Genomic DNA, 21,241 nt, shown 5'->3' with positions numbered 1-21,241 from the left:
GCGTTCGTACCCCCCCCCCCCCCCCCTGAAATCCCAAGCGCAAGGGGGTGTTTTCCTGAGAAGTAATGCGCTCTTAACACAACCTTTCCCCCTCAACTGCCCTGTATTTAATAAATTGTTTTGGCTCCAGAATTAAAATGAATTTTAAACCCATGTGAGAGACAGATGTTAAGGTTTTTTTTTTATTCTACTCGTGTTGTTCATTTGCACTCCCCTCTTCTTTCCTTTCGTTGCTCCTGGGCGAAAGCAATTTTTAGTTCAAGGGGAACAGTATACTACAATTCTGGGCAAAAGCGGGTATAAAAATACTCAATACAAAAATGGTAACGCCATCCTGTTGACGTGGAGGCCCATGTACGGGTTCGGTTGTCCGTGTGGAGCCCCGATTTCGTTTCTCGGCACGTTGAGAAAGAACCGCCTCCCCCCCCCCCCCTCGTTCTCCACGGTGGTACCTCCCGCGGTATTTATTCCCAGCGCGAGGCCTCTGGTTGCTCCGTGCTGCTCTCGGTTGCTAAGGAGATCCTTCGGGCAGGTAATGCGGACATTATCTCCGGCGAGCGCTCAGTCGCGATGGGCTGCCACAGGCTGAGGGGGTTTCTCTGCGATAGATACCACGGGTCGTGACGAAAACCCGTTCCTGAAAACGCTGAATAATATTGCTCGTTTCTCAATTCCCGATGTGTGTGTTTCCCTTCGGCACGCGTACCTGGTAGAGTTGCTGGAGATCAATTACAGATGCATCATAAATCCTGTTTTTCATTCCAGGGGTGTTTTTTCTAAAAAAAATGGGGATAGGCGTTTCACGTTACTTCTCGTTTTATCGCGCAGTATGGAGGCGTGATGATTGCCGTTTCTGTACGAGTCAGGCACGTTATCGCAGTTTGTTTTTTTAAAATGTTGTATTTAAATTGACCCACCTATAGCGAGCGAAGGCTCTTTCCCTCCTCTGTGTGTTCGCCAGCCACATCACTGGTTTCTAACACCGTAGGAGTAAAAATGGAAAACAAGCAGGAGACGGCGCTCGCCTATAAATAGTAAGTTATTGATCAGCCGCTGTAGCGATTTGTCTCTTGTCGTGGTGGCTGCCGGGGAGGTTTTGCCGTGCGTGTCTGTCGCGTGTTTATTCGCGTGGGGCTGGTCGAGCGGATGGGTCATGACGTTTAATGACATTAAGGCACAAACGGACTCGTCGCCAGCTCTGTGTGCGGGCGGGCTGGCTCACCCCGGTCCTCCGCTCCCTGGCTCGTTACTAAGGCAACGGGCCGGAGCCGTTTCTGCCGGGCGGTCCCCACTCGGGTGCGTGTCTGTGTGTGTGCCTGGCGTGGCGGCTCCACTCTTCTCCTGAGTTAAAATGACCCCCCCCCCAGAGCCCGAGTGGTCAGCTCTTGACACGCGTGGTTCCCCCCCCGATCTCATCTGTGGACTCTGTGAAACCGAGCCGAAAAATAATAGCGAGCCGCCAAAGTTGCCAGATAGTTGGATTTCTGTCCCTGCTGCTGCTTTTCTTTTAATCCCCCAAGATGCCAAACCGGCCATGTGAAGATTTACATAAGTGTCATAAATCAAGTCCTCTGGAAACTCGGGCTCTTCCGGGACAGCTCTGTGTTCACTTCTTTTTATCTTGTCCAGCGCCCAACGTGGGCTTTATCCAAGGGTCCTGTATTACATTGTGATTCCATGTGTGCAGAAGCATGTCACCATTGACTTGGAAGAGCCAAGCTGGTTTTTAGCTGATTAGATCAGAAAATTCTGATCCGAAATTAAACTGCAACAAAGTATATACAACTGCTAAAGCCTGGAGGGGATGGGACTGCTGTGCACTGGGAGTGTGACTGACAGCACTGTAAAGCCTGGAGTGGATCAGACTGCTGTGCACTGGGAATGAGACTGATGAACATTTCATGTGACCACAGATGTTTTGATTTTTTTGATTTTTTGAATATGGTCTGGTTTTGAAGGGTCAGATGCAGGTGATATGCTGTCGGTGAGCAGGTTTATAGGCGCTCATTGCCAAGTTCATGCTTTGTTCTGCTGTGCCTGCAGCGAACCCGCACTGGGACAGAGGAAGGGGCTAGCTCTATTGTAGGAGGGTCGTCCTCCATGGCTGTGCTGGTGCCTGACGAGGGGGGTTTGTGGTTCTGGAGCTACGCGGGTGTGTGACAAGGGGTGGCTGCGGACCCCCAGACCTGCCTCTGTGGAGCCTCTCTACAGGACCACACTGGTGCTGCTGGAGCACTGGGGAGCACCAGGCCTCCCTCTGTCATCTCTCTTGCCCTGTTTTGGCTGCTGTTGCCAGAGTATCCGCTGGCATGGCCGCAGGCCGATACCATGTTCACGCCGGGGGGGTCCGAGTCCAGTCCCTCTCTCATCCGTCAGCCTGGCTAGGGAGCCTGGGCAGGGGCCGCCGTCCCCCTCTGTGGACGCGGGAGATGGACAGAGACGCCAAGTGTGGCTCGGCTGATTTAATTTGGCCTTCTGCTTCCGGGGCAGGGTGAGTTGATGGCAGAGGGCAGATGCTCCTGAGTTCGTGCGCGAGGCTGGCGATTTCCCTGCCCCCCGCGAACTCGTTAAGATTCCGATCAGTGGGTTGACTAGACAGGGCAGGAAGCTCCTCTCTCTCTCCCTCTGGGATGTGGTGAAGTCAGCTGCCAGGATGTCTGGGCTTGTCCAGGGATGGCCGATTCCTAGGGATCGCCTAGGTTTTCCGTCTGCGTTTCCCCGCGCTGAAGTCCCCAGCGGAGCTGCGTTTGGTTCCCGCGGTGTCTCGCGGCCGGGGGGGTTTCACACGGCTCTCTCTTCAACACGGACCGCGGGCTGGGAGCGGGGATCGGGGATCGAGGGAGAGGGAGGGAGGGAGTGTGGGGAAGGAAGGGGGAGGGAAGTGAATAATCGGCACACTTCCACTCCTGGGCTCAAGGAGGAGAGAGGGGTGAGAGGAAACGGAGGAGAAGAGAGGAGAGAGGAGGACGAGAGGAGAGAGGAGGGGGGAGGGGTGAAAGCAGAGGACCAGTGTTTCTGAAGGAACGTGCGGCGCAGGCCCGTGAAGTCATTTTCTGAATTATGTGTGGTTGGATAAGAGGCGTAATGTGGTGGTTGAATTGAGAAATAAGACTTATTCTGTGTTCTATTTTAATCGCGGGGAAATAACCTGAAATATCTTAGAAGCAGGAAGGGAGGGGCAATGAGAGAGGTGGGAGGAGGCTGCTGGGGCTTGTTTTTAGTTATGAAGAAAGTGATTAGGCCCCCGGTGTACAGCAGCCTGATCCACTCCAGTTTCAGCAGCTGCAGGACTTCTGTGAATATCAATGATGGAGTTACAGAAGTTTCAGAGCTTGATATCTCCAGCAGCTGGTGTTGCTTCTGTACCAGAACTGTGTAGCTGATAAAGCCTGGAGTGGATCAGATTGCTGTGCACTGGGAGTGGACTGACAGCACTGTAAAGCCTGGAGTGGATCAGACTGCTGTGCACTGGGACTGTGACTGACAGCACTGTAAAGCCTGGAGTGGATCAGGCCGCTGTGCACTGGGAGTGTGACTGACAGCACTGTAAAGCCAGGAGTGGACCAGACTGCTGTGCACTGGGAGTGTGACTGACAGCACTGTAAAGCCTGGAGTGGACCAGACTGCTGTGCACTGGGAGTGTGACTGACAGCACTGTAAAGCCTGGAGTGGACCACACTGCTGTGCACTGGGAGTGTGACTGACAGCACTGTAAAGCCAGGAGTGGACCAGACTGCTGTGCACTGGGAGTCGCACTGTAGTGGATCAAACGGCTGTGCACTGAGATTCTGTGGTTTCTATGAAGTAAATACACCCACAAAAATCTAGCTCAGGGCTAGAGTATGGGGGCGTGAGTGGAGCTGCAGTTTAATTACATGTCGATGAGTGGAATTCTTCCTCCTTCCATCTTGCTGCTAAACCGAGATCTCCAGAACCCCAGCCCCTCCTAGCCCTCATCGCCCTCTGACCTCTGCGTTTCACCTTCCTTACCCCTGAGGGTGGAAGTGGTGGCAGTTGCCTTATCTCCAGGCAGCTGGCTGTCTTGCTGGGTGTGTGTTTTGCGTAAACGTGTGCACGCAGCCTGGCGAGCAGACTGTCGGTACGGGCTCGGGAGTCGGTCTCCGTGCTCGTGTCTGTGCTCCCATGGAGCTGGAGGTGCCCAGATAACGAGAGCTGCTGTGCTTGTCTTCCTTGGGGATCCAGCTGTCAATCATGAACCTGTTTTCAAGAGAGAAGGAAGCTGAGCCCGGTGTTGCTATAGATAATCATCAGCCTCATGCTTGAACCAGGCTCCTGGGCAGTCCTTCTGGTTCCCTGTGTCTTAGCAGTCGGATTCACTACAAGTTTTACAAGTTTTACCTGCTGCAAGGATGGGTCTTTAAACCTCTTACTTTACTGTAAGATAACATTTTTGTATCTTTAATTTCACTCGAAGTCCATATGCATTTTTCTGGATTATACAAGTGTGTACATTTCGCAAGAGTTATTAAGGTGATCAAACCACCTTGAATTTAAGGTCTGTGCTATGGAGGGCAGACATGTGCACGTGCCACAGACTCGCTGTCCCCTCAGCGCTTTGTCAGGTGCTTTGCCCTGACCCTCTCAGATTCAAATTCAAAGAGCTTTATTGCCAGGACTGATTAATTGTCGAAGATGATACAAATAATACAATATTTATAGTGCAAACATATTATACGACGTTTTCAGACATCACATACAACGTTATTGAGAGACGGGCTCACTGTCTGTCCTCAGGCTGTGACAGGAGATCACACACACTGGGCTGGATCTCTATTGAGTTTCCTCTCCCAGTGGGATCGGAAGCTGATTCTAACAGGTGTGGGAATTGTGGTATTAGAATTGTTATTTTAAGGGAGAATAACTGTCTAATCCCAGAGTATTTCTCACAGTGCAGCAGAAAGTGTATCTCTGTCCCTGCTGCTCCCTGCTGGCAGTGAGAACACAGCCTGTCCTCTCTGGACAGTCAGGTCTGTCTGTGTCACACAGTTTCTATGCCCAGGCTATGGTCACTGAGCCTGTCCTCTTTGGACACTCAGGTCTGTCTGTGTCCAGTTTTTATGTCCAGGCTATGGTCACTGAGCCAGCACTTCACAGGGTCTGTATCTCTTTGCTGTTTCTTATCCTGGTCAGATACTCAGCTAGAGTGTATTGCCTTCTTAGGGCCCAGTTTATGTTGTGTTTGTGTGTGTGTCCCAGTGGATGAGGTAGTGTTGTTTGGTTTATTTTGATCCATGATGTTCTAGCTGTGCTGTCCTGAGGTTGGTTGGTGTCAGTGAGCTTCAGGACCAGCTGTCTGAGGGGGCTCTTCTCTGGGCTCAGCTCTTGGCTCAGCAGGACCCTGTGGTGGTAGGAGCTCTGGTCAGTGTGTTTCAAGTGTAATAAGTATTTTATTTTATAGCTCTATTCTGTATGCTGATTAGTAATGGATATTGGCCTAATAAAGCCGTGCACACATAGTTAGGTGTTTTTCTCTGTACATGGAGAATGTTTTTACAGAACTCTGTGTGCAGGTCTTCCATGGGATCTTTTAGGGGGGGTCTTTGTCCCATTTAGTGTAATCCTGGCCTGTGAGTGGACCCTTGAGTAGATGTAGCCGCTATATAGGTTGTATTAAACTTTCATATGTCCTCAGCCAGATGTTTGTGGCAGCATTGATATCAGAGAGCCTCATTCTAATCTGAAGGAGAAAGCTCAGTGCCTGACGGTGCTCTCGGTGTCAGTGATGGGGGTGACCCCTGACCCTGTCTCTCTGTCTCTCTCAGGCTGTAGAGATGGCGCTCCTGGTGTCAATCATGGAGTCTCAGTGAGTCGCGGGCTGGGCAGCCCGGCCCAGAGGGGCGGAGCCAGCGCCACGCTCGCCAACGCACGCACGCACGGACCGCCCAACGCTTCCCCCGCCTCCCCCCCACCCCGCCGCCCGTCGCCATGGTGACCCTCATCACCAAACAGCTGCAGAAACAGAGTCTGGACGACCACACCTACCACAGAGCCTTCACCCTCAACCTGGTGAGGGAGCCCACTGCTGTCCCGTCTGTGTCCGTTCCGTCATGTGTGGGTCCGGGTCTCCGGACCTCTTCTGTTCCGCTGTCCCCCTGTGTGAAAGTGCGGCCCGATGGCCCTGATGTCGCTCAGATATGTGTGGTCTGATCCCGTGGAGACCTGTATCTCTGTTTCAGCTGTACGGCCGTGCTGGGGAGCACTCGGGTCCTGAGCTGTGATCTGTGGGCTGACTGCCTGTGTCTGTGTGTTTCAGTCAGTGCCTGAGCCCCCTGGCCACGCAGGCTGCTGGACCACCTATGGATTGACGCCAGGTAGGGGTCACCTTGGTAACCGCATCCCTCTTTGTCCTGGGTTTGACAGTGTAATAGCCCCCTACCACACATTCGGGTTCGACTCTGGGTGCTGACGGTTAGACAGGACGACACTCAGCTCCTTTTTTCTCCTCCCCCTTTGAAAAAATCCATTCCGACGTTTCTGGATTTCCAGCTGATATTGGAGGAGCTCCTTATTTTCGCCGTTGGCTTTTGAAGGATGTGGGCTTTTGAAGGATCCCTAGGGCTTTCAGGGTGCAGGGTCCAGACATCGTAATTGTGTCCTTGGTATCTGGTGTCCTCAGAGGCAGCCAGGGTGGGGACTGGGACCAGGACTGGGGACCCCTGCTGCAAACACACTGACCCTCCAGGACTGGGGGACCCCTGCTGCAGACACCCTGACCCACCAGGACTGGGGGACCCCTCCTGCAGGCACACTGACGCTCCAGGACCAGGACTGGGGGACCCCTCCTGCAGACACCCTGACCCTACAGGACCAGGACTGGGGACCCCTGCTGCACACCCTGACCCACCAGGACTGGGGGACCCCTGCTGCAGGCACACTGACGCTCCAGGACCAGGACTGGGGGACCCCTCCTGCAGACACCCTGACCCTACAGGACCAGGACTGGGAACCCCTGCTGCACACCCTGACCCTCTAGGACTGGGGACCCCTGCTGTAGACACACTGATCCTCCAGGACCAGGACTGGGGGACCCCTCCTGCAGACACCCTGACCCTACAGGACCAGGACTGGGGACCCCTGCTGCACACCCTGACCCTCCAGGACTGGGGACCCCTGCTGCAGACACACTGATGCTCCAGGACCAGGACTGGGGGACCCCTCCTGCAGACACACTGATGCTCCAGGACCAGGACTGGGGACCCCCTCCTGCAGACACCCCGACCCTCCAGGACTGGGGACCCCCTCCTGCAGACACCCCGACCCTCCAGGACTGGGGACCCCTGCTGCAGACACCCTGACCCTCCAGGACTGGGGACCCCTGCTGCAGACACCCTGGCTCTGCTGCAGCGGTACCTCCCTCCTCAGCATTGTGAGCCAGAGAGAGCTGAAGTATCTGAACAACACCGGCCACACTGTGCTGGGAAGCGACAGGCAGTGCTGTATGGCAGCAGGCAGCTTGGAAAGAGCTCCTCCTCTTCACCTCAGGTGGGGAGTCCTGGTCCTGCAGCGTGCTGAACTGCACAGCAGCCTCTTCTTCAGAATGAAGAGCTCGGACTTGGGAGCCAGAGGAAGATTGTTGTTGGAACCCATACCCTGGCTTCTGTTCAAGAAACAGCTGGCAGAGTTCCTACTGTCGGGACAAGAGGCTCTCTCCACACAAAGGGTGGTGGGAGTGTGGAGCAAGCTGCCCAGCTATTGTTGTTGAAACCGGTACTCTGGCTTCTTTTCAAGAAACAGCTGGCCGAGATCCTGCGATCAATTAGCTACCAAACAGCCTCCTGTACTCATCCGTGACCTTTACATTGAACTTTTGCGTGTCTCTGCCCTGGGCAGACGTGCGACCCAGCTCGGTGCTCTCGGCGGGCGTGAGCGTGGCGTTGCACAGGAGAGTGCTTGCTGACAGCACCGTTTTGCCGTGGTCGTTTCTGAAGTCGTTTTTTTTTTATCTTGCGGCCCTGGGAAGGAAGAGCGTGATGGCGCGATACCCGAGTCTCGGAGTCAGCAGTTCTTGTGTTTCGGGTGGTGAGAAGGCTAGCGCTCGTGTTCGCCGCCAGCCCTCTGGGGTTTATATCTGACCCGTTTTCTTCTTGCACCGCGGGAGCTGTGGGCAGGCGAGCTCGCCGGATGGCGAGAGGACGTCAGCAGTGTCTGCGCCCCGGCCCGCGCTGCCGATCACCTTTCAGAGGTGTAAATGTCACCTCTGGGCTGCCTCCCGGGCGCCGAGCTCAGCGAGGCCTGGGGTGCAGGGAGCCGAGGCCGCGGTGAGCGAAACCGAAAGAGCAGAGCCCCGCGCGGGGCCGAGTCGGGACGCCCACGCCCCTGGCGTGTTTTTGTTTTGTGTCTTTACCGTAAGAAGTGCAAACTCTGCGAGAGCCAAGGTGCTCCAGTTAAATAAAGACGCCATGAGTGTCTGTGCCCTGGCGCTCCTGCAGTGATGGGGAAATTCACTTCTCCCAAGCCAAGTCCCATACCCCAACAGCGAAGGTGGTTATTTTTCAAAACTGTCAAGAACTTGGGGGGGAGCTTAAAAAGTTAATTACCAATGTAGCTACTGGCATACTTTGAAAAAATTAGTTTACTCAAACTCCTGTGTGACTGTGAGACTCTCTCCTGCACCAGGCCCTGGGCTCCTGCTGTGTGACTGTGAGACTCTCCTGCACCAGGCCCTGGGCTCCTGCTGTGTGACTGTCAGGCTCTCTCCTGCACCAGGCCCTGGGCTCCTGCTGTGTGACTGTGAGACTCTCTCCTGCACCAGGCCCTGGGCTCCTGCTGTGTGACTGTGAGACTCTCTCCTGCACCAGGCCCTGGGCTCCTGCTGTGTGACTGTGAGACTCTCTCCTGCACCAGGCCCTGGGCTCCTGCTGTGTGACTGTGAGACTCTCTCCTGCACCAGGCCCTGGGCTCCTGCTGTGTGACTGTGAGACTCTCTCCTGCACCAGGCCCTGGGCTCCTGCTGTGTGACTGTGAGACTCTCGTGCACCAGGCCCTGGGCTCCTGCTGTGTGACTGTGAGACTCTCTCCTGCACCAGGCCCTGGGCTCCTGCTGTGTGACTGTGAGACTCTCTCCTGCACCAGGCCCTGGGCTCCTGCTGTGTGACTGTGAGACTCTCTCCTGCACCAGGCCCTGGGCTCCTGCTGTGTGACTGTGAGACTCTCTCCTGCACCAGGCCCTGGGCTCCTGCTGTGTGACTGTGAGACTCTCTCCTGCACCAGGCCCTGGGCTCCTGCTGTGTGACTGTGAGACTCTCTCCTGCACCAGGCCCTGGGCTCCTGCTGTGTGGTTGTGAGACTCTCTCCTGCACCAGGCCCTGGGCTCCCGCTGTGTGACTGTCAGGCTCTCTCCTGTGGCTAGTGATGGCTGGCCAGCTGTGTCCTGGGGGACTATCGGTGATCAGTGGCGCTCTTGCTTTCTGGTGTTCCATTCAGACAGCTCTGTCCTCCCCTTGCTCTGGGGTGTGGCCCAGCTCGTATTCGGGATGTAAGCTACTCGTCCTTTTACAGTACGGGTAAAACAGGCTCATCAGGGAGTCCTGGAAGACCACTTTTATATTCTTTTTAGTTGGTAACGTCTGTCTGGCCAGAAAGGCATGTGCATAAGGAACTCCTGCGTTTCTAGAGCGAAGGACTTAACCCTTTGTTGCCCTCTGCCTGGGCCAGGACAAGATGGAAAATGCCACACGTGTTCATGCATGTCTGAACTGACAAATCCTTTTCATGGACACCGAGGAAGCAACAAAACACAGAATGTTAGGGTATATACTTAAACATGTAGGATTCAAAGCCAGGGATGTTGTTGTTTTTTTCAATGCGCTCATCTAGAAAATGATGCTCCGTTTCAAACACCACAATACAAGAAAATTAGTGTTGGGTTGGAATCAGGCCAGAGCAGAGTGACCAGATCTATTCTGGGGAATACGGGAGTGTGCCACATTGACAGGCAGAAGGAAGTGAATCTCTTTGGTCTTGAAGAGAGATGACTGAGGGGACCCTGATACAAGAGCTCACATTCTCCTAAGACACCGACACGCTCGTACCTGGAGGACTTGTTCAGAACGAACAGCTAAACATAATCTAGGAGGATTCCAGTGGGAACTACAGGGAAGAGCATTTAACACTGAGAACAGGAGGACAGCATCTCTGAGGACTGGGGGACACTGGCGATCAGTCTGTGCAGAGGAGTGAGGACTGGGTGGACACTGGTTATCTGGCTGTCTGTGCAGAGGAGTGAGGACTGGGTGGACACTGGTTATCTGGCTGTCTGTGCAGAGGAGTGAGGACTGGGGAGACACTGGTGATCTGGCTGTCTGTGCAGAGGAGTGAGGACTGGGGAGACACTGGTGATCTGGCTGTCTGTGCAGAGGAGTGAGGACTGGGGGACACTGGGAGGATATTTTGAGGTTCTTTTCCTTTCTGTATCACTTCTCTCCACACGTCTGCTCTGTCTCTGCTTTTCCTACACAACAGCAGCTGGGCTCTAGAGTGCAGTTATCATCACTTCAACTTCCTTTTTCTTCCTCTTGCCTCGTTCCAATGTCGTCTCTCTCTCTCTGCAGAGACCAGCTGCTGGAGGCTGTGCTCCCCCGGGCCCGGTCTGCAGGACAGCTCGGCCCTGGCTGGCGCGGCCCACGGTGCGCCTCCCGTAGGCGGGGGCGAGGCGACGCAGCAGCTCCTGGTCCCCAGCACCTCGGTGACGGACCTGTCCTGTCCCGGCGCGCCCCCTGCCCCCCCGCCGCCCCCCAAGCGCCACTGTCGCTCGCTGTCCGTGCCTGAGGACCTGTCCCGCTGCCGCGCCCCCTGGCGCCCCAGCGGCTCCAAGATCTGGACCCCCGTCAAGCGGCGGTGCCACAGCGGCGGGGGGGCCGGAGGGTCCTGCCCGCTGCAGGGGCCACAGAGGCCCCAGAGAGCCCCCAGCTCCTCCCTGCCCTCCCCCAGCAGCCCCACCTTCTTCAGCCTGGCCCTGTCCCCGGACTCCCCCCTGCACTGGAGCTTCCCCTGGGAGGCGGGGGCAGAGGCAGGCGGGGGGGGCTGCTTCTTCCCCTCCCCGCCGTCCTCCTCCTCCTCGCCCCTCTTCTGCGCCCCCCCGCCGCCCCTCTCCCAGCGCCGCTTCTCCCTCTCGCCCGTGCACATCCAGGAGGCCGCCGCCCGCTTCCTGCCGCCGCCCCCCGGGCCCCCCTCGCCCTCCTCGGCCTGCAGCACCCCCTCCTGCTCGCGGCGCGCCCCGCCCCCGGCCGGCGCGCTGCCCCGCAGCCAGTCGCAGCCCTGCGACCTCCACCTGCGCAAGCCGGGCATCAAGCGGCGCCGCGACCCCGAGGGGCCGCACTGCGCGCGCCCGGGGCTGGACTTCGGCAAGATGGCGCAGGTGAGGGGTGGGCGAGAGCGCGTGGCGGGGAGGCTCATGGGTTCGGTTTGTGGTGCGTGCGTGCGTGCGTGCGCGTGTGTTGTAGTGAGCGGTACTGGCTTTGGGAGCCTTTCCAGCTGCTCTGGTCACCCCGTCCAGAGCGCCATCCACATTTCCGCTGAAAACCTGGAGAGAGAACAGAGGACACAACACTAACCACAAAAGGGAGCACACCACAACAAGGCACTGTGGTCTGGGCCTTGTCGGCCTCGGAAGCCTGGTGCAGATGCTCGTGCATAAGGCTGGTGCTGATGTGTGAATATTGTAAATATTGTAAAGCATATTTCACGATTCCTGTGGTGTGACGATGTTGACATAGCATTTTGAAAGCCTTTCTCCTGTTTGTCATGAATGTTGGTGGTACAGTGTGAGTACAGTGGTGTTGGGGTACAGTGTTAATATGATGTGTTGGGGTGAGTACAGTGGGGTTGGGGTGGTACAGTGTGAGTATGAGGTATTGGGGTGGTACAGTGGGAGTACAGTGGTGCTGGGGTGGTACAGTGTGAGTATGAGGTTTTGGGGTGGTACAGTGTGAGTACAGTGGTGTTGGGGTGGTACAGTGTCAGTATGAGGTGTTGGGGTGGTACAGTGTGAGTACAGTGGTGTTGTGGTGGTACAGTGTCAGTATGAGGTGTTGGGGTGGTACAGTGTGAGTACAGTGGTGTTAGGGTGGTACAGTGTCAGTATGAGGTGTCGGAGTGGTACAGTGGAGTCTGGGTGGTACAGTGGAGGCATAGTGTTGTTTGTGTGGTTAGTGTCTCTCCTTGTGTCTTTTTGGGTCCCTCCAGGGGACAACAGGAGGGCATGTGTCTACAGGGGAGAGGAAGCCAGTTGTTCTTTGTGGCTGCTGATGAAATGCTTATCTGAAATCCTAGGGACTTTTTACATCTTTTTTTTTAAATCTCACAGGTGTTAAGAAGCAGATCAGAGATTTTTTGACAAATTAAAAGTAGATGAAAAATTCTTACATAACACACTCCACTTACACATAAGTATGTTTTAAAATTGTTTACTAATGCACTGAAGAGTGTCCTTGTTTTTCACAGGTCATGCTGTGAGATCTCTCTGTGTGCAGTATTATTAAATTAGGCAGTGTGTGTGTGTGGGGATCGCGGGTGTGACAGTGTGTGTGTGTGGGGATCGCGGGTGTGACAGTGTGTGTGTGTGGGGATCGCGAGTGTGACGGTGCGCGTGTGTGTGGGGATCGCGAGTGTGACGGTGCGCGTGTGTGTGGGGATCGCGAGTGTGACGGTGCGCGTGTGTGTGGGGATCGCGAGTGTGACGGTGCGCGCGTGTGTGGGGATCGCGAGTGTGACGGTGCGCGCGTGTGTGGGGATCGCGAGTGTGACGGTGCGCGCGTGTGTGGGGATCGCGAGTGTGACGGTGCGCGCGTGTGTGGGGATCGCGAGTGTGACGGTGTGTGTGTGTGGGGATCGCGAGTGTGACGGTGTGTGTGTGTGGGGATCGCGAGTGTGACGGTGTGTGTGTGCGTGGGGATCGCGAGTGTGACGGTGTGTGTGTGCGTGGGGATCGCGAGTGTGACGGTCTGTGTGGGGAACGCGAGTGTGACGGTGCGTGTGTGCGTGGGATCGCGAGTGTGACGGTGCGTGTGGGGATCGCGAGTGTGACGGTGCGTGTGTGTGGGGATCGCGAGTGTGACGGTGTGCGTGTGTGTGGGGATCGCGAGTGTGACGGTGCGTGTGTGCCTGGGATCGCGAGTGTGACGGTGCGTGTGGGGATCGCGAGTGTGACGGTGCGTGTGTGTGTGGGGATCGCGAGTGTGACGGTGTGCGTGTGTGTGGGGATCGCGAGTGTGACGGTGTGCGTGTGTGTGGGGATCGCGAGTGTGACGGTGCGTGTGTGTGGGGATCGCGAGTGTGACGGTGTGACTGTGTGTGTGTGTGGGGATCGCTGGTGTGACGGTGCCTGTGTGTGTGGGGATCGCGAGTGTGACGGTGTGACGGTGCGTGTGTGTGTGGGGATCGCGAGTGTGACGGTGTGTGTGTGTGTGGGGATCGCGAGTGTGACGGTGTGTGTGTGTGTGGGGATCGCGAGTGTGACGGTGCGTGTGTGTGTGGGGATCGCGAGTGTGACGGTGCGTGTGTGTGTGGGGATCGCGAGTGTGACGGTGCGTGTGTGTGTGGGGATCGCGAGTGTGACGGTGTGACGGTGCGTGTGTGTGTGGGGATCGCGGGTGTGACGGTGTGACGGTGCGTGTGTGTGTGGGGATCGCGGGTGTGACGGTGCGTGTGTGTGTGGGGATCGCGAGTGTGACGGTGTGACGGTGCGTGTGTGTGTGGGGATCGCGGGTTTGACGGTGTGTGTGTGTGGGGATCGTGTGCGTGTCTGAAATGGGGTATTATCCTCAGCTCTTTTTAAGGCAGACAGAGAGAGGGGGGAAGTGAGCTTTGCGATCTGCCAGGCTGTGTTTCCTGTTATTACTGTCTAAATATACTCTCCTCTGTTGGAGGCGTAGGGGAGCGGAATAGATTTATGTGGGAAAGGCGTTCTGTGCTCTTTGTACTTCGGCAACAGTACAGCATTAACCGTTTCACTGTCGGCCTGCAGACACTGCTGCTCTGCAGGTGCCGCCCGTGTCACTTCCTGCACTGTCTGGGGAAGGACCCCCGGCCTTGCAGGAAGTGACACGGGCTCCTCTGGAAGTCCTTTACCCCCCCCGTTTCCTCTGGGGGGGGCACCCAGTTTCCGTGTTTGTGTTCGCACCCCTGTCTGCCCGCAGGGGATGCTGTGATGTCAACACTGGGCCCGTTGTTGCCGACAGAGAAACTGTTGACAAGCAGGCTGCCTTGCATTGTCCGCGGCCCAGAGAGCGAGCTGGGCTGAACCGAGCCGGGCCGAGCCGGGCGAAGGACGAGCGTGCCCTCGCTGTCGCAGGGGCAGGGAAAAGAGCACGAGCCATTGTGCTGGGATTGTGGGAAGAAGGGCTCACCTCCCGGGATCCCAGAGATCCACAGAGCGCGAGCGATCCGGACTCCTGCGTCCTGGTGTGCGTCCCGCAGAGGAGGAAAGGGGATCGTTCTGGCAGCTGGCGCATTGACGGGTGATGAGGCAGCACCTCGGGTTAAAGCTCATCTCTCTCCGTCATGGCAGGCCCTGGGGAGGGGGGGGCAATTCCCAGTGAGTGCCCCCCCTCCCTTCCCCGCAAAACATCCCCTGCGGCCGTCTCGAGGGGCAAATCGGGTCTTCTGATCGCAGCTGGGTCTACAGTCCGCTGGGTGTGACTTGCCCCGACACGCGTTACAAGCCAACACCCTTGACCCCTTATTAGCTCAGTGCATTAGTGTTGTTGAAGTTTGAGAAAGGCTGCAGCTTGTCAGTCCTCGTGTTGCTCCCTGCGTTGTGAAGTCCGCCCTCCTGGTCCTCCCTGTGGTACACAGCTAGCAGCTCCCTCCTCCTCCTCCTCCTCCCGCAGGGCAGCTCCCCCGCTGCGTGATCGTCCTCCAGCAGCTCCTGCTGGATCCTGAACCCGGCTGCTGGCCTCTTTCAGTTGTGTGACCCCCCCCCCTGCCAAGACCCCTGCGCTGTCCTCCTCCGTCTTGTCGGCTCTGGGGACGGATGAGCCTGGTCCACAAGGACTAACGCGCTTTCCCTTTCCAGACTGAGCCTGGCTCTCGTTTCCTTAACCCTTCTCCGCCCTCCCTCTCGGCTGCCTCTTCGGCTGCAGTGGATGTTTTCCTGTTGCGCAGTGTTTGCACACCCAGCCGCTCGGCGCTTTAGTGGTGTTGGGGGCGACAGTACATTGCGCTGCATTTAGCTGGATTGAAGCATCTCGCTCAGAAATCTGGTAAACAGAAAATCAGTTGTCTGTGTTGCTAACAGTAGCTCTATTCTCCATTTTCCAATTGACCAAGGCCTCTGACCCCTGGACAGTATCTACAGTACAGACCAGCACTACCCTGGACTCCGGACTTTACAGTGCTGTCACTCTGACTCCCAGTGCACAGCAGTCTGATCCACTCCAGGCTTTACAGTGCTGTCAGTCACACTCCCAGTGCACAGCAGTCTGATCCACTCCAGGCTTTACAGTGCTGTCAGTCTGACTCCCAGTGCACAGCAGTCTGATCCACTCCAGGCTTTACAGTGCTGTCAGTCGCACTCCCAGTGCACAGCAGTCTGATCCACTCCAGGCTTTATAGTGCTGTCAGTCTGACTCCCAGTGCACAGCAGTCTGATCCACTCCAGGCTTTACAGTGCTGTCAGTCACACTCCCAGTGCACAGCAGTCTGATCCACTCCAGGCTTTACAGTGCTGTCAGTCACACTCCCAGTGCACAGCAGTCTGATCCACTCCAGGCTTTACAGTGCTGTCAGTCTCACTCCCAGTGGTGTCCTCTGGCTCAGGTTTCTCTGCTGTATGGCTAGTTGCTTCAGCGGACGCTAGTGTTATCGTCCACACACGAGACCCCGAGGCTGGGTTTGGGGGGTGGGGGTTGACGCTGTGTAAAGGTCTTGGCCTTCCCAGCCCTGTGGAAAATGACTGACACAACCCTCCCCACCTCCCGCCGTGCTGTCACGTCAGGCGGCCTTTCACAGCGCAGAGGCAGCCAGCCTGCCGGATTGAAGTGTAAATCGCTGTTTGGCGTTCGCCCACGGCGCACCGCCCTGCCAGGAGCCCAGCGCCGACGGGGGCAGGGCCTGACGCAGATGCTCCCAGGGAGGACTGACATTCCTCTTGCAGGGAAGTCTGGGCAAGTGCTGGGTGCCCTGCAGTAACTCTGTTAGTGGCCAAGGCGCGCCATCCTTTCTGCACTGACGCACGTGGGCGCGCGTGTGCGGGGGTGGGTGTGCGTGCGCGTGCGTGCATGCTCTTGGGATAAGCGGGGCCTTGGCAGAAGAGTTGATGCAGTTTGCTCATAGAGGGTAAATATTTGTATCGGCTTCTTATTCTTAAAAATCAAACGAAACCCAACAGCCGCCGCAGCGATCTGCCTGTGAGGAGGCTCCAGAGCGTTCTGGCAGGGGGCTGCCCGGAGAGGTGAAGGCCCCCACACACTCCTCCACCCCCTCGGAGTCCTGGCTGCAGACCCGGCTCCGGGAGAAGGCACGGTGCCTATTTGCATACGCTTTGCATACAGCTGCCTGCCCAGAGCCCCCTCTGCCAGACTCCCGGCCCCAGGCCGTCTTCCTGCCTGCCCGCGTGTGGGGTTTCTGCTCTGGAACCTCGTGCTGAAAGCTGCTTTTGTTCGGCCCGGCAGCGAGATCGACGGTGGCCTTAGTCACCGGCTGCGGGGAGGGGCCGGTTTTTTGGGGACGGAGAAGAGGGAAGGATCTTCTTCCTGTGGTCCGTTGCTCGCATTGATGTCTTCACGCACATGGGGACTGTTCGGAGCTAGCAGCTGAGTAAGACAAGCCAACCCCCGTAGTCCTTCACGCAGATCCCATGAAACAGTACTGATTCAGCCAATCGGGCCCAGCGCACAGCAGTCTGATCCACTCCAGGCTTTACAGTGCTGTCAGTCACACTCCCAGTGCACAGCAGTCTGATCCACTCCAGGCTTTACAGTGCTTTCAGTCACACTCCCAGTGCACAGCAGTCTGATCCACTCCAGGCTTTACAGTGCTGTCAATCTGACTTCCAGTCCAGGTTTTCCCATTTTGTTTTGTTTATTTGAAAGAAAAGTGATTTAGGAAAATGAGGATTAGCAACTATGTGAGTGTACAGGCGGTCAGGATCGGTGTCTCGGTGCGGTGTGAGGGTACAGGCGGTCAGGATCGGTGTCTCGGTCCGGTGTGAGTGTACAGGCGGTCAGGATCGGTGTCTCGGTGCGGTGTGAGTGTACAGGCGGTCAGGATCGGTGTCTCGGTGCGGTGTGAGTGTACAGGCGGTCAGGATCGGTGTCTCGGTGCGGTGTGAGTGTACAGGCGGTCAGGATCAGTGTCTCAGTGCAGTGTGAGGGTACAGGCGGTCAGTAAGTCAGCGTGTGTGAACTGACCCTGCCCTTCCTCTCTCCTCAGACGCGCAGCAGTGACCCTCTATGCTGTGGTGACTGGGGCTCAGGAGCCTGCAGAGGAGGGGGTATGTGTTTGGGCCAGGAGCCTGGTCTGGGGTGTCTCTTGGGGTCACACAGCCCTCCTGAAGGGCTTGGAGTCAGCATCGGGCCCCTGAGTGAGAGCGAGGAGGAGGAGGAGGAGGATGACGACGACTCGAAGAGTGACAGCGAGGAACAGCAGGGGGTGTTTGAGAGAGACTGCACAGAGCTGGACTTGACGCTCATCGAGGAGAACTAGTGGAAATCAACCCGCCATGGCCTCCGCGACCTCTGACCCCTGACCCCTCACCCCCGGGAGAGCTCTCAGGAACACAGCCACCCTCCCCGTGGACAGGGGTTTCTATAACAACCAGAATACTACTCTTAACGTTAACAATAATAAAATAATTATGATGCAGGTAGCCTTGGACACTGTCCTTCTGGCTGAATACATTCCAGGACCTTGCTCTTGTCTCTGTGCTGTGTCTCTGCTCCGCTCTCTGCTTCTCTGTCCGCCTCCTTTTCTCTCCGCGTCCTTGTTTTGAGAGCAGTGATCTGAGATGGTGGTTGTTTTTCTCAGTTCTTGTAACACGCAGGAATAATTGGGAAGCTCACCATCGCCCCCTGTCTGCCAAACAGCGAACCGTTTCTGCTCTCCGGCGAGACTCGCCTGGATCGGCTCCAGCCTTAACAAAACAACAGCCTCCCTCCTCTTTCTAAACACAACCAGATGCGTGTCTAGCTGCTTTCTTCTTCTTCAGTTCAATTTCATTTCGTTTTAAGCTTTTTAAAAACACAACTTTCTAATGTGTACATTAGGATTCTTTTTAACTTCGCTTCAGTGAAAGAAGGAACTAAAGGAATGATTTATGCACTGTTTTGAATTCCGAACGACATTGCGAAGACGTCGCAGTGGGTCCGATGGGCGCAGCCTGTATTGTTCTGTACAGTGACCGTTTGTTAAAGAGACAAAAGTTTTTCTTTTCTTTGCGAGAATCCGGTTGGGACTCTTCGGAGAGAGAACGTCGGTCTGTCTTTTGGAAAATGTTATTGTTGTTTTTTAATTGTACGTTACCAAGATGGCAAATTTCTGCTCTTTAACACAGTTTGTGTACAAATAAAAGTTTATTAGAGATTACTTTTCCAAGAAAAAAAAAAGGCAGTCCGTGGTGAATGGCTTTTTTGGGGACAGGGAAAACGCGGGGGATCTGGGGAGAGATCCGGCACTGTCCGTGCTCTTAAAATAGGAATTATTTCTTAGCCAGTCGCTATCCCGAGAAGAAAATCCCCGCTCGTTTTCCATTTTCCACCATTGCAATTCCCACCCACGAGACAGCTTGGCGTGACAGACGTGTTTGCCAACACTGGACACTGGTCTGGCTCTTTGCAGGAGACTGAGAGGGTTGGGGGACGGAGTGGGGTTCTGAGAGGCGGGTGTGCTGGCGGCCTGGCGTGGTCATGGCGTCGTCATCCCGCCCGAAACGGGTCATTTCACCTCAGTGCGCCCGGTATAAAGGTGGTAACCACCACTGATCAGTACAGTGGTACAGTGGTACAGCACTATTCTCTCTTATAAAGGTGGTAGACCAGCTCTGAGCAGTCCAGTGGTACAGTATTATTCTCTAGTATAAAGGTGGTAGACTAACTCTGAGCAGTCCAGTGGTACAGTATTATTCTCTCTTATAAAGGTGGTAGACCAGCTCTGAGCAGTCCAGTGGTACAGTATTATTCTCTAGTATAAAGGTGGTAGACCAGCTCTGAGCAGTCCAGTGGTACAGTATTATTCTCTAGTATAAATGTGGTAGACTAACTCTGAGCAGTCCAGTGGTACAGTATTATTCTCTCTTATAAAGGTGGTAGACCAGCTCTGAGCAGTCCAGTGGTACAGTATTATTCTCTAGTATAAAGGTGGTAGACCAGCTCTGAGCAGTCCAGTGGTACAGTATTATTCTCTAGTATAAAGGTGGTAGACCAGCTCTGAGCAGTCCAGTGGTACAGTATTATTCTCTAGTATAAAGGTGGTAGACTTGCTCTGAGCAGTCAAGTGGTACAGTATTATTCTCTAGTATAAAGGTGGTAGACTAACTCTGAGCAGTCCAGTGGTACAGTATTATTCTCTAGTATAAAGGTGGTAGACTAACTCTGAGCAGTCCAGTGGTACAGTATTATTCTCTAGTATAAAGGTGGTAGACTAGCTCTGAGCAGTCCAGTGGTACAGTGCTAGCAGCTCCAGAAGAAGATGGGTTCTGTGCAGTGCAGTTCACAGAGACAGTGCTGTAGAGCTCTGCGGTCCCTTGCAGTCAGACAGCGATCACCAGTATCCGGTACTTAAATCTCAGAGTGTTTGTGACTGAACAAGAGTGCAGCGCCCCCCAGTGGACATTTCACTACTTGCAAGTCTTTTCGTCCCTAACCTCTCCCTCTGCCTCTAACCCCTCTCTCTGCCTCTACACTCTCCCCTCTCTCCCCTATCGCCTGTCTCTGTGGATCTAGTGTGAGAGGCAGGACTCTTATTTGTTAGCTCAGCCAGGTGTGTCTCAGTCCACAGTTAAGAACCAAAGCCTTTTCAGAAGCTCCATGTGGTTGGAAATTAAAACTTATAGAACCGTTTAGCACCAGCTATCAAACAGACGGACACACTTAACAGAAAGCCGTTTTATACATGCAAACAACACCTACACCCACAGCATGGTGGACAGGTCTACAGATTACTGCAAATTACAGCTCTGGAGCTACTCATAGCACCATTTCCTTCTACAGAATTTCATATAGATAACAGTAAATATTTATTTTAATATTCTTAGTGTTGGTAGTCCTCTGTAACAGACCGACAGCCCTAGACTGGACTATAGGCTCAGCAGAGCCAGTGATTTAGTGATGCAGATGTACTGGCCAAATGGCAGCACTAGGAGTTGTGATCTAATATTGGGATAGGAGGGCAATACGACTACTGTACTGTAGTTGAGGGGTACTATTGACAGCAGTAGTTCTGGTAATATTTGACAGTTCCACCCTGTCAGATCTTGGACACGAGGCTGGACTGAGCCTGGTCAGTACCGGCAAGGTAGGGAGACCTGCAAGAGACAGCAGGTGATCATTGGAAGTGGTGCTGGTGGACCAGTAAGTGGCGCACTTTCCTCTGGAGCACACTTTCCAGTCCATTGGCTCTGTATGTTGGCCTGGGACACTGATCTGTAGGGGGAGATGTTATTCAGATGAGATGTTAAACCGAAGTCCTCAGTCTTCAAAGATCTGGCTAAACGCCACTAACAGTTTGTACAATCCAACCTTCCTAAAGTCTCCCTTAATTCAGCTTCTGAAGCAGTTCCTCTCTCCTCCCCTGATCTGTGTGTCGTGGAGCTGCAGGAGGACTGAACCCCACTCTGGTCTTGTACAGTTTCTCTCTCCTCCCCTGATCTGTGTGTCGTGGGGCTGCAGGAGGACTGAACCCCACTCTGGTCTTGTACAGTTTCTCTCTCCTCCCCTGATCTGTGTGTCGTGGAGCTGTAGGAGGACTGAACCCCACTCTGGTCTTGTACAGTTTCTCTCTCCTCCCCTGATCTGTGTGTCGTGGGGCTGCAGGTGCAGAACAGTGTCACCCAGGTGGTTCTGCACTTCAGTGGGGATGAAGTGGGTCCCCTTCTGTGTGTGAAGCTCTTTGGGATGAAAGCAAGGGCAGGACAGGAGCACAGAGAGCCACAGAGGAGAGCCCCACACGCACACGTACCGCTCTTGACTCAGTCTGGTTTCGGGGAGACGGCCGCCAATCGCTCCTGTCACCCGGGGTGTAGTACCGCTCAGCGGCCTGTAGGCGCCTCTGCAGCTGCAGCGCGGCC

General features: G+C 55.2%; 1 protein-coding gene across 3 annotated transcripts; it reads left to right on the top strand.

Annotated features, from left to right (window-relative positions):
- Positions 1–447: 447 nt before the first annotated feature.
- fam53c (family with sequence similarity 53 member C) lies at positions 448–17,827 on the top strand. Of its 3 annotated transcripts, none has more exons than XM_069196040.1 (5): positions 448–532; positions 5,784–6,027; positions 6,275–6,332; positions 10,572–11,377; positions 17,392–17,827. In XM_069196040.1, exons 2-5 carry the CDS (start codon positions 5,947–5,949, stop codon positions 17,662–17,664), a joined length of 1,218 nt encoding a protein of 405 aa, XP_069052141.1. In that variant the 5' UTR covers positions 448–532; positions 5,784–5,946; the 3' UTR covers positions 17,665–17,827. The 3 variants fall into 3 exon arrangements, with proteins under 3 accessions (XP_069052141.1, XP_069052143.1, XP_069052142.1); XM_069196042.1 differs by lacking the exon at positions 448–532 and adding an exon at positions 958–1,034; XM_069196041.1 differs by lacking the exon at positions 448–532 and adding an exon at positions 4,766–5,379.
- The last annotated feature ends 3,414 nt before the right edge of the window (positions 17,828–21,241 follow it).

The sequence above is a fragment of the Lepisosteus oculatus genome, chromosome 11 (assembly GCF_040954835.1).
Source record: "Lepisosteus oculatus isolate fLepOcu1 chromosome 11, fLepOcu1.hap2, whole genome shotgun sequence".
Lineage (NCBI taxonomy): Eukaryota > Metazoa > Chordata > Actinopteri > Semionotiformes > Lepisosteidae > Lepisosteus > Lepisosteus oculatus.
The sequence above is the reverse complement of the archived record's forward strand: the minus strand, read 5'-3'. Positions and strand labels throughout refer to the sequence as shown.